Here is a 13,244-nt window from a genome sequence, read left to right as displayed (position 1 = left end):
TTAAAAATCCTGTTTTTGTTTTTTTGACACTTTTAATTTTAGAAAATTAAAGTCACATCGGGTCTTGAACTGGAGTCTCCCAGATCATTGACGACTGCGCTGATTACTGAGCTAAAACTTTACTCATCGCCTCATTACAGACAGACCTCTACCTAGTTATACACCCATAACATAGAGACAGCACACTGAGTAATGTGTAAGGAGGAACTTCAAAGTCAATTATTGCTTTGCATTTTTCATTTATTGCCTATTTTTTACAACCTAACTTTGTGGAAAGGAGAAGGGGAACAACAGGTTATGGAGACTCCCTTGGGAGCACTTTGCTTGTGTCAATAGCTCAGCTTTATCTCTGGGGAACTAACCTTCAACAAATATTCGTATAAAACCTACTATCTGTGCTTTGCCGAATAATGTATTTGTATTCGGGCACACCCCTAGCAGATACCTAATGAAACCATACAAGTACAAATCTTAATTGCATGCAGAGGATGTCAGTTGAGTAGGCAGTCCTTCAGTGTGGACCAGGACACATTCCGGTACAGACTGCCAAAAGAATATAGCCATATGCGGCCCAGACCACCTCCGAATGTAGTCTGAGCGATCGGATCTCAATGCGTCTTGGGAGCACTCACACCTGTACTTACAGCTGTCCACTTGTGATTGGATCAACCAAGACACGTTTTAACAGCAGGTGTGAACAGGGCCTTTGATTACAATAGATACTGTGTAGATACTATGTTGCTCTACAGGTGTCTGACGCCTCATGTCAAGAACGTGTTACAAAACGGATGGTTGCTTGTCTCCTTTTCAGTGTTATTGCTGCGCTGTTCGGGAAAATAGTTGAAGATAAGCACAGATGTCGCTGCTAGAGCACTGTCACTGCAGTGTTGCATGTGTGCTCGCAGTCTGTGAGAATACAACATAAATGTGCTGGCATTTAATGTCAGTCAACTTCCTTTTTAAAAACTCGAGTCACCCTCAGAATGAGGAAATGCCTTCCACTTCATACATTATCTTTGTGTACAACAGTATCAGTAAGCAGTGTGGAAAATATGCAGAAATGACGTGAGACGTGTTTCTTTCATAGAGGAACAAACGTGAGATGTTACCTGGGTAAAAAAAAGGTAATAATGTAAAACTGGTGTGCTGACTCATCCAGTGTCAGAATGACTATGAACATGCCTTTCGTGAAATTCAGTAAAGCTTACATTAGATTTGGTCCAGGTTAAGTTGACTTGTCATGGATTACTCATGAAATAGTTGTAGAAACAGACAGAAAAGACCAGGTTGTGTCCTCATGGAGCTGAAACCGGCCAAAACTGCTCAGAGAAACTGTTAAGTGTGACATAATGAAATGTGGTTAATGTTTATCTGTTGTTCATCATCATGGCAGTATGTGAACAGCTGCTCAGGATGTTCGACTTTGACCAATCACACAGGAAAGGACTTACGCTTTTGTCTCTTAGTCGGTTATTACTTAATCAGCTCGTCTTGGTCAATACCTTGCATGCATAAAGCTCATGGACTATTTTATACTCCTGATAATGGATTCTATGAAATACACTTGCTATAGACGTAAAAACTTTTCTCTTTGGCCGTTAATGCATGTAGCAACACTTCCTTTAGGCAAGGTAGTTCCCTGTAAAAGTTATTCACAGCTGCAACGTTCAGCACAGTTGTAATATTGTTTACAAAATGCTTTTACAGATTTTTGAATGTTCAAGCCAGTGGTATCTTTGCATTGTGTCTTATTGACCGTGTCCTTATAACAATAATGCTGTGCCTCTCTTAATAACCCTGAAGCTACACCGCAAGCATAACAGAAGCAGGATCTGCTGCTGATTTGCAATGTTAATCAACGAGCATTCATGCAACACAGGCAACATACACTGCAAGGGGAAGCACCTTAAGAGGCAGTGTTGCTCATTTAAATACTCTGGATTCATATATTTTGTTGACTTTGTTCCACAAATTACCTTGTAAACTTTACTGCACATATCAGCAAGGCCATGATATCAAATTCTAGGGTTAGAGGACGGTCTGTACAGATAATTTATGTATTAAGAGTAATTGTTACTGTTGCACTGTTCATTCTAATGAATGTTCTCAATTCATAAGCTGATGAAGTTCTTCAGGCTTCTGCATTTATTAGCAAGCATCCTTCTCTACATGCTTATTGATTGATTATAATATAAGGCTTTTTTCTTGACTTTCAAAGTATAACTGTAGCCAAGAGGCCTAGTGGTTAACACATTTAACCACAACTACATGGTTAAATGGGCTTTGCTCCAGGTCATGCCCCGCCCCATCTTCCCCTATGTCTGTATCTCTGCTGTCACTACAGTAATTGTAACAATTATTACATTTTCTTCATTGTTTTCTAGTCCTGTGTTTTGCTGTGGTTGTATATATCACCAAAAGTCTTTCTGGGCCTGAGGGCATCAAGTAACCTGCAGTTTCACTGTGGTCTAGTCACCTAAATGGTCTCACAGCCTGGTGCTATTACTGTGGGATTGATGCAGATAGTTCTTTAATGAGCAATACTGTCTGACCTGGTGGCTGCATTATGGAGCACTGACCAGAAAACAGCGTCACATAATGGTCGTCATTATGGATAACTGATGGATGGATCGTGTGAAATAAAATTTGCACGAGTTGTTGGTTGTCTTGATGACGGGCCTGCAGCTGACACGGACATTATCAGCTACCAGTCTCCCTGCAGCTTGTAGCTGTGTCTGCTCACTGTTTGACAGCCTGTTTCCTGTCATCACCGCCCTGAAAGCAACCCAGAGGCATCAGGTCAGGCTGTACAGCAGTCTGTCCACACTGTTCATGCGGTGTCAATACAACTTGTAGAGCTCAAATCCTTATTAATGTTAAATATAGCAAATATTGATTGATTGATTTGTCAAAATCATTAGATCAGACAGCCTCTCGATAAGATTGAACCTTGACAAACAGCAGGACATGGACTCTTTGATATTATGTCACCTTGCCTGGCCTTTTCATGTGACCACTTTATTCATGTCTTTTCACAGCTAGGCTCTATTCAGGCTTTTAATTAAAGCCCCCGTGAACAGCTCTGTGACAAGGCTGCACTGATGGGTGAATGAAAGGAATAGCTTACTAAATGGTACAGTGCACCCGGCTGAAAAGAGGAAGGCTTTTCAGCAGCTTTGCATCTGGTATAGAAGCTAAACATGCCATGCACATTGCTCTCTATTTCATTAATTTGAAGTGGAAATACACAACAGATGATTATATTCTTTAAAGAAAGTAGCAAAGATGCTTTTTTATTTTCATTTGTATTTTAGAAACCATAAAGCTAGATTAAGTCTGCATGTAGTATGCTAGTGGGATCTGTTTCTAGTTTTATTAGTCCTGCCCGCCAGCTCACGTGATGTCAGATAGGTTGTTAAAATGCTCCCTGGGCGGCTTGTGCAGCTTTGTTCTTAAATCCACAGATTCCTTTTGTGAGCTTATCTCAGTAGTGCACTGGTATTGAGAACATACACTTACGGAGCTCTGGGGGCCCCAACAGTGACCTGGTAAAGATTGCAATCACAGCTTGTGTTCCACTTTTTGCTCTGTTACAATCTCCTAATTTATTTGTCCTCCAGCCTAACCCCCCCCCCCTCTCTATATGTCCTCTGTCTCAGGAGCCTGTTCACCAGGAAAGTGAAGGACGGCCGGCCGGCGGAGCAGAGGGATCCAGGGTGGAAGCTGTTTGGGAAAGTCCCACTGCGTGAAGGACCCATCAGGGACCCTAAGAGAATACAAAAGGTAGAATCTTGATTTTTGGGATCACATCATTGTCACCTGACAAATGAGGAACCAACCTCCTCATTAACTACATTTACACATACAAGACACAAGGGTTAGTGTGAGGAATGAGATCACAGGTTCACACACACTTCAGTGATCTGATTACTGATTACATGTGATCAGATCTTCCCTGCCCTCTACCATATTTTTGGAAAATGATGTTCACCGCCTGATTATCAGGCCATTTTGTCTCACTTCATTCTGCAGTCTAACATTGTTTTCATGTTTGCTGATAACAAGCTGTCAAACAGAAAACAGCTGATATTGACATTTACTTTCCAAGGTCATTTTCAGTTGACAAGGACGCAGCAGGAGCAGTTAGCCCTTTTTACTATGACTGAAGAAACGGAAGTTTCATTATTTCTGTAAATGGACTTGACACCACTTGTAAAGTTGCATCAGTCTCATCTGTACTCATCTTAGCCAGCCAATGAGCACAGTGCCAGTCATGTTTGAATGTTACAAAATCAAATCAAAAGTCTTTGTCATGCACATTTGCACATAAAAAATGTTAAGTTTCAGAAATCAGGTAATTCCTGAAAGCTCAAACGTTCCAGGTGATTTCCTTGCATTTCTTCAAACCCCTTAAGATTTAGACTTAACTGTTGTTTGATGTAGTTTAACTCCAGTGTTCAGAATTTTAAACAAAAGCACTGAAAACCTTAAAATCAGACACTGCTGCCTCAAGCATCTTGTTTACCACACATGTGCAGCTCCTCTCAGCAGTGTTTATGTCCTATCCTTGATTAGACAATAGGTTTGTTTGCCTCACAGACCATGTGTTTGGTTTTCTGTGTATTATGTTTGAGCCTCCCACAGAGGACATGGCCTTCCTGACTTTGATACAACAGAGGAGTTCATCCCCTCACTGTGTATAAAAGAGATTTTTATTTCAACATAAGAGAGTACTTGAAAGCATTAATAATGAAATTAGGTGAATGTCTGCATTTTTGGTCCCTTGGTTGATTTATTAGGATTGGTACAATGTGAAATTATTAGGTGTATCAAGATACTGAAAGAGAATCCAACAGTAAACTTTTGTGTCACTTTCTCATATATAAAAGTACTTTACATTCTACTTAGTTACATTTGAATAAAGTCAGGAGTTTTTTGATTCACTTGTCTACCTTTCTAAATAGACTACTAACATGTTGGTTCAGCAACAAGCCATACACATGTGACTGTCGTATGAATTTATCTGGCCTTGGCAAAGCCTGCCAGCTGTGGTTTGTGTTACTGCAGTGGATCCTGCGGCTGCAGGGTCAGGTGAAATGTACAGCTGCTCAACACACATTCAAAACATCTGCACTATGTTCACAAACTGCATCATAAACCGCAGCATTAGCCTTGTGATGCAGGCTTCAACTTGCTTTTAGATAGATGGACAGATGTGTAGTGAACTGAACAGATACATTGAACCTATTGAACCATAGTTTCATGAATCTACCACAGTCATTAGTTGTCTTTTAAACAGAGGTGTTATGCTAGCTTTGTTTTTTTATTTTTTTTGGTTTGGAGTTGAATTCATTTCAGTGCTAGATAGTATCAGACTGACTCCTTCTCAGGACAGGACAATGGCTGAGACTTTGTCATGTAACAACTCTGTGGACCCCAACTTTAAAAAAGGTCTAAAGTATGAAGAACATAGTGTAACTGAATACAATATGTTCTGAGTATTGTTGACTACTGGGAGCACAATGCCCCGAGCAGCTACACTCCCCATCAGTGACATTTAGGTTCTGTAGCTATTTTTAGCCAAAGCCACATGCAGAAAAGCAAACAACCATTCACTGGTTTTTAAACAGTCCTTAGAAACTTAAAGGGAAGGACGGCGCTCAGGTTGACCCAGCAAATATTTGACCTGAACCATTTATACACAGGGAGTGTATACAGAGGCATGGTTTCTTGTATTTGTTAGCATGTAGGAAATTGCAATATTTACACAAAAGGCAATTAGACCTGTAGTACTTGGTCAGTAGTAGTTATTAAAACACACAAAAAGTCCTATTAAATGAATTATGTGGTGAGTCAGACTCGTGTCTACTGTGTGTTCACTTGGATTTATTAGACATCCTGAATGATTTGATGTGGATTGAAAAAAATATAATGTCGGGAAGTAGCGATGCCCTTTTCACGTCAGACACTTTGACTGTCAAAGCAGGAAAAGCACAGGTGGAATCATCAATATTAATGACGACTGCATTGAGTTTAGGTGAGCCAGTTCCAGGACTCTAGTATTGTGTATGCTTACTCACTGACATGACTTACTGGGACAATTAATGGAATGGATGTACACCTGTGCTTTTCTTGCTTTGACAAGTTCAAATGTTCTGTGACATTACTAATTTAGAACTACAGTTCCCAGGTGAGTTAGCATGGCAGAGCTATTTTCTCAATCATGTAACAAGCTAGAAATTCAAAATATCAAGGTCTTTGAGAGCGCTTAGGTAACCAGCTGGTGACTGAACACTCTGGTAATTTCCCACTGCTATTCAGAAGGCAGACAACAAAGTGTCTCAGAACCAATTAAAGAGCACAACGGCTCTCTACTTGTAAAATAAACCACTGAACAGGATGGCAACATGGAATTAGAACCTGCACTAGCCTGTTATTGTGCTAGCATTTACCAGCGAAGAGCCCCCTCTCCTGTGCACTTTGAAGCCTGGTTGAAAGGCCTGTTAATGTGCAGTTCTTTCAGTCTACATATCAGCCCTTAAACATGTCGTACATTGGCTCTAAATTGCTTTCAATGTTAACTATCTTGTTGTTTTTGGCCAGAAATGCACACAGTCATGTACACACCCACATGTGCCTAATATCCCCAAGTCCATCTCATCTGTTGTTGTAACCTTATATTGGACCAGAGGAATCAGTTAACAAGGCTAGGCTTTCAAGCTTTTGTCTTGCTCCTGACGCTGCTAGTCAAAGGTGGGGTCAATAAACGTGAGTGCGTGCATGCGTGTGTGTGTGTGTGTGGAATGCTTTATTTGTCTAGGTTATTGTTCAGCTGCTATTAGGCACACTGTGTACTATTTCCACCAGCAGCCTTTTCCTTTTGACAGCAACACTGTGAATCAAGCCTTATATTCTAATTTACACCGCTTTAGCTCGCTGTGAGTCTGGGGACTCGGCGCTTCAGGCCTCACTACAATGTCTGGTCACAGTGAATTGCTGCCTGCTGAAGAAAGTAATTGTTCTGTAACCTGCTGAGCCTCTAAATCACATTGTGTGGCAGCCCAGACACGTCTGAGTTACAAGGATGAGGGAGTGATGCTGAATTGAAATTGGGCAATATTCCCTGCAGGAGTTTTAATTTTAATGAAGTCATTTTCATTAAAATGAAAATGGGTGGTAAAGTCTACGAAAATAGCATTTAAACAATCATGGGACACTAAAAGTCCACCACTTTCCTCTATTAATCAAGCTAATGTCATCATATTCTCCATCATATCATAGGCAGTTTTAACAAAGCTTAAATTTCAGCCATATACAGATAGACGACAAACGAAAGGAAAACAATGATGTGTCCACCACGAGCCTCTAGAACAGCTTCAATGGTGTTGAGATCTGGTGACTGTGAAGGTCACAGCATATAATTCACATCATTGTCATCCTCAAGCTTCTTTATTGAAGTATCTGCCTTTATGTTTCTACACTAATTTATTGGGTTTTACTCGTCTGTATATGGACAAACCCATCTCCATCATCCTGGTGTCCCCCCTCATAAAGTGCAATAGGAGCAGCCACACTAAAGCCTACTGTCCTACATCAACAGGGAATAGAAGAGAGTGAAGCATGCTCATATCATGCAGCCAACTTTGGTTTCAGTTTCTAATCTGGAGCTATAGAAACTTCATTCACCGCAAAACTTTTACTTCACATTTTCTTGTCACTGGTTGACAACATTATCAATTAGGTGAGTGCAATATGGATAAAACCTCTATATCTGTATACATAAGTATTTATTACGATACCAATAAACATATATAGTGATATATTACATTTAATAATGATAAAATAACTGGACAGAAATGTTTGTTTTTGTCTTTATGTAGAAAATAAAATATCTGATAAATTAAGGTACTTCATCACATTACTGCAAAAATCATATAATAATCCAGTATGACCACAATGACTGAATACACCCAGAGAAAAAGGGGAAAATATTCAGGACAGTTGTATTTTGGTACATTTACTCAATACTCAGAAATAAAATAAATAAAAGCATCATTTGCTTGTTGTGAAAGCTTTACATCTCAGAGTATTTGCCCAGAAACCAATGGTCTGATCTACTGTAAGCAGAGTGAAAATCATTCAATAAGCAGGGGAGAAGAAGAAGCACGAGATATGGAACTTGTACCGGCACATTAGCTGCAGCAGCTCATTCAGTCCTGACTGTATTAGAAGAGAGCAGAAGGCAGAGTGGCTGGAACCTGATCTATTGCTCTGAGGTTGATTAGAATGGCTGCCAGGGCACAGCAGAGCGCAGAGCTCCTTTCAGCGCAGCGATGGTGACTAACAACACACGGCGGTGCTGATTTGCTGACACACACGCACACACAGCAGCAGTGATAGACCTGATGCAGAGCAGCTCAGTGTAGCGTCACTGCTTAGAGAGAGAGAGAGAGAAAGAGAGAGAGAGAGAGAGAGAGAGGGAGGAAAATAGAGGGGTATCATGCTGCTGCATCTTTTCCAATGCGGGGTGTGTCCCTCTATCGGCAGCCTGACTGTCCCTCTGCCCCAATTTTTCACCTCCTCCTCTTCCTCCTCCTCCTCCTCCTCCTCCTCCTCGTCTTCTCGCTCCTGGGTGTCCTGTTGCCAGGAGTGAGCCCTCGGGAGCAGCAATGACGCTCGGCTAGGGTTTTGGAAACGAACCCCCACCGGAGGACTGGCCGTCTGTACGGAACTGCAGCGTTCATGGTGAGTGAGCATTTGCACTGTGGACACGAGGACAAGTGGGTGAGCTCGGTGACCCACTGTCTCTCTCCTTGTCTGGCACAATCAGAGGGCATTGGTAGTCAGAGCGTGAAAGAGAAGCAGCAGAGGAAGAGGATGGCTCGGATTTCACATAATAGCCTCTTTCAGCTTGTCGTAGGTCTGTGCTTTGTGGGGGGGGGAGTGGGTTGATGATTGTAAAGATGTTTCTAGAAAGATGAAAACGTCTGGTTTTCTGGATGTGTTGATGGACTAATGCCTACTCAGGAGGGGATCCATCTTCATCGCATGTAACTCGACCTACATAGCCTTCAACTTAGTAGAACAAAAGCACGTGTAGCAGTGTGACAGCAGCGTCTCTATATTTGCTTTTTTAAGCATGTGAAGGGATTTCCTCCTGCTTTTTATCACTGATGCAATTAAAGAGACACTGAGCTCATTTGACAGCTGAATCAGTGGGATTCCATTTATTTCGGCTTGTCAGTAAAACATGCTCGATGGACAAGCGGTGGATTATATCTGAGCTTTGGATATTGTTTATTTTCCTCATTTTATCAACAAAGCTGCAGGTTCATTTCAACCTTACTAGCAGAAACTGCTGCTCCTCAGCTCCCCTGTAGTAACTGCAATTCAACTGTCAGCGTGTCAGTTCCTGTGTGCCACAAAAATACTACATGCAAATGAAGTCATTGTCAGAAAGTCATGCAAATTAATATATTAATAATTATCACCTCCGCAGTACTGTATCAGATCTTACAGCAGGTGTCAGTTTCACCAAATAAACTTATAAAAAGCCTAAATAATCAGTTTCATTTAAATAAATTGCTGTTTTGTTTACATGCACACTATAATACAGTCACTATGAATAGCCAGATAAGTGTTTGCATGGCCTGCATAAATTGATTTGGTTGTTAATGAGGTTAATTTCTTAAAAGATGTGTGAAGCATGCACAATAAAAGGAACATTGTGCTTGTTGATTGCTCCCAACTTAAACTTAATTTTCTACTACCTCAGGCTATTTTGTTGTGTGTGTGTGTGTATGCAAGGAAACACACTGCTTTTGTATCATTTCCTCTTGGCCTTTTCTCAAAAGAGAACACGGGACATGTGATTTACAGTGCAGATACTGTATGTATGCTGTAGCAGACAAAAAAACATTTAACAATATCATTTCAGTCGCATGTAAAGTTCATCTTAGCAAGGATGTGTAAGTATCTGAGTATTGTAATGCAATCGTAATGGAGTTATTAGTGTGCATGTACAAGTTCCATGTCACATTGAGGAAGTTTGCCCCACAAACAGGAAGAAGCTGTTTTCTTCTCATTAAGATGTCAAAAGGGATATAAATGAGTGCTCTCCTCCTAACTACAGTAGAGCTGTGTGGACTGGTGCGATACTTGTTAAGGGACACTCCAGTGATTTAATATTGCACTTTATACATTTGGGAGACTTGCAAGACTCACATTGATGCAGCAGAAGCCCAGGTATCCTCACTTTTAGTTCCTTTCAAAAACACTGAATCCTACGTTACCCATAATGCAACTTCATAGCATCTTTCTGCCTGCTAAATGCCTGCATCTTTCACACTCTACACCTCCGATTGTAGCTCCCAAGCTGAGAAAACTGTCAGGGTTCTTTTCTCAGACTAGACAAATCTCCTTCAGAGTCACAACTAGAAAGCTGATTTTTATGTGTAAAACAGGTGGAGGACCCCTTTAAAGTTCACTTCATGAGCAATACTGGTGTTATCATTTGAATTGTGATGAGCATGGACTAAATATCCCAAATGTAAATGATATGAGTGTAATGAGAGATGCAAGAATTCAAATTCAGTTCTGCAATAGCTGCCAAACAAACACACCTACTGTACCTACTACACCCAACACAAAAGCTCTCTGACTCATTCACACTTTGCGCTTGTTGGGCTTTGGAAAATACTCCGGGACCGCCTCAAGCAGTTTCCAGTGAAAAGCTGTTAGTTGGAGCAGGTTGGCATGCAGTGAAATCAGGCTAAGCACCCCGCTGTGGCCTTTCATCTCTCAGCTTACATTATTGAGAAAGCCAGTGGTGTTTTCATGACAATATGAGACATGGGAAATGATCCAAGGCAACATAAGAGGGCAGTTTTGCCAAATATTGTAAAAGTAGTATGTTTAAGCTCATTTTGCTCCTTTTTGCACATAGATGGATTTTGCCTCCAGTTGTGTTTATCTACAGTGTTAAGTAACAACATGGAATTTACCCAAGTAAAACTTAAGTATAAATAGAAAGTTCATTATAAGTGTGTGAGATTTTGTTTGACCACATGGTGTGACACTACAACAAATTTTAAATTGGTACCAGAAACAATCTAGTGTCATCTTTGGAGTGCTACTTCCTGATGTCTATAGTTTAAAGCCATGACGGCCATTAGCAGCCAGCATGATAGCCAGTCAGTCGGTCAGTGCAGCCAGCCTCCCACAGAGCTCTTACATCACTACCAGGAAATTGGAGAACTTTACTGAAAGCCAGCGTGACAAAGCAGGTTATCCTGGCAGCAGGTTATCATGGGATCCAGTTGCTATTCTAGCAGCAAAAAGCTACTACTTCATACACAGAAAGAATAAAGTTTCAACCTAGAAGTGAGGGGGACAAGAGGGGGTTTCTTACCGCTGTGGAATCTCACAGACAGATGTAACATAATGAGTGTTTTTGTTTCTGCTGCTAGATAACCAGGTTCTCCGGTCGGTGTTGTCAGATAGCCATTCATGAAAAAGTAACTTTATTCAGCATCAAGGAGCCAGAAAGTCTATCACAGAGATACATTGAGTCCTGTGATTTCAGTTGCACAGCTTCATTATCTGTATGTATCGGTATACTAGTTTCACTGAATTGTGACATGAGATCTGAACACACGTGGCAGCAAAAGTCTTGTCAGATTTTTTTTTATCTTGTTTACTTATTATTTGATCAGATACGAGTCAAAGGTCTCATACAGCTACTTGTGTTTAGACAACAATTAACGTGAAAAATTTGGCTTCTTTTGTTAAATGGAGGGTTTTATAGAAAAACATGAACGTTATTTTGTCAAAGAAAGGTACTAGTTCTGGTACAAAAAACACACCAGGAAATATCATCAGTCTTTGTCCTCTTTTTGCAACACATACAGAATATACAGTATCCTCTAACAAAGATATTTAAACATTTAAAAAAACTGTCATTACTTTAAAAATGTCTCTGGTACAGCATGTGATCATCTTAGGTATAGTGTGATAGTTTGAATTTTGTTTGAAAAAGAACAAAGTAATGTCTGTTGCAGTATAAATATTAAACCATGCTCCAAGAGGAAGAGATGGCATGTGTAATCCATTTCCTTTTCTCTTGTTCTGCTCATTTGCTGCCAAGTTAAGTGCTGATTTAATAGGAGAACTAGTCGTTGAGTGTCAGGGGAATATACAGTGCAATAATGTGGTTAGCCTTTACTGGATTTTGCTTTAGAATCTTACTGTGGAAAACAGTTCCTTTGTTATTGTTTTTGCTGATCAGTTGTTCTTATCCTCACATACTTGTAATACTGTCACCACTCACTTTACTATTTTCTCACATCACATTCACACATTTTTTCCCCCTTCCAGACACACCTCTCAGCACTTGCCTTTCACCTTGTTGGTAGCACCTGCATTGCTGCTGAACAGATGCCAGATTGCCTTCTGCCTACTCTCCTCTTCCTCTCCCTCCCTTCCTCTCACTGCAGCATCCATCCATTCCCAGGGTGCAACGCTCCGGTTAACCTTTTTATCGACCTGTAGCTGTTCCCTCGAGTAAACACTGCCTCTAATCCACCGAGCAGCAGTACATACATGTCACCTGTTTATGAAGCAGTTATCTTGAGAATCTATATTTTTCTGTACTTGAATGTACTTTCCTGAATATTGTATTTGATTAAATGGGTAGATGGCGAGATTATTAGCAACATTTTAGGTGCACAGATATTCAGCTTTACCTCAAAATAAAGTAGCTTGTTGTGGCAATGTCTCTGTTCCCAGATCTCTGCAATGACTTTGGTATGGTAACGGTATGGTAACCAGTAGAAATAGTAAAAACTAGAACAATAAGACCCGAGTGTGTTGCTAGGCAGGTAGTGTGCAGTGGGTTTATCAGAGCTTTTTCAATGAAAACAGCTGACTACTGCTGCTGGAATCGAGGTTGATGAGAGCAGTGAGACTGAATCAATAGAGTGAAGTTGTGGCGCCGTAAAGCCAAAACAAAGAGCCAAAAGACAGTAAAAGCTGCAGGGAACTGAATAGTCTAGCAAATATTCTGTGTGGGTTCGTCACTACAAGCAACACCTTTCATTAGAAATAGTCAGTTAATCCATTGTCAATAAAAATATATTTATTAGTGCTGCTTTAAATCTCCGTTTCCCACCTACAGCTCTTATTGCACTGACAGCTGTTTAAGGAGAGCAGAGTTTTTTCATGTCATTTTACAGATCCTGGTTTGG

General features: G+C 40.6%; 1 protein-coding gene across 4 annotated transcripts in view; it reads left to right on the top strand.

The window, feature by feature from the left end:
• The window catches only part of tbc1d14 (TBC1 domain family, member 14), a 41,986-nt gene that overhangs the window by 10,461 nt on the left and 18,281 nt on the right, over window positions 1–13,244 (top strand). For 3 of the 4 annotated variants that reach the window (XM_067579264.1, XM_067579265.1, XM_067579266.1), the window contains one exon: window positions 3,660–3,783. In XM_067579264.1, coding sequence (XP_067435365.1) covers window positions 3,660–3,783 — 124 coding nt within the window. Of the gene's footprint in view, window positions 1–3,659; window positions 3,784–8,293; window positions 8,746–13,244 lie in introns of those variants that run through there. The other variant, XM_067579267.1, reaches the window with a different exon arrangement.

Source organism: Thunnus thynnus, chromosome 22, assembly GCF_963924715.1.
Source record: "Thunnus thynnus chromosome 22, fThuThy2.1, whole genome shotgun sequence".
Lineage (NCBI taxonomy): Eukaryota > Metazoa > Chordata > Actinopteri > Scombriformes > Scombridae > Thunnus > Thunnus thynnus.
The sequence above is the reverse complement of the archived record's forward strand: the minus strand, read 5'-3'. Positions and strand labels throughout refer to the sequence as shown.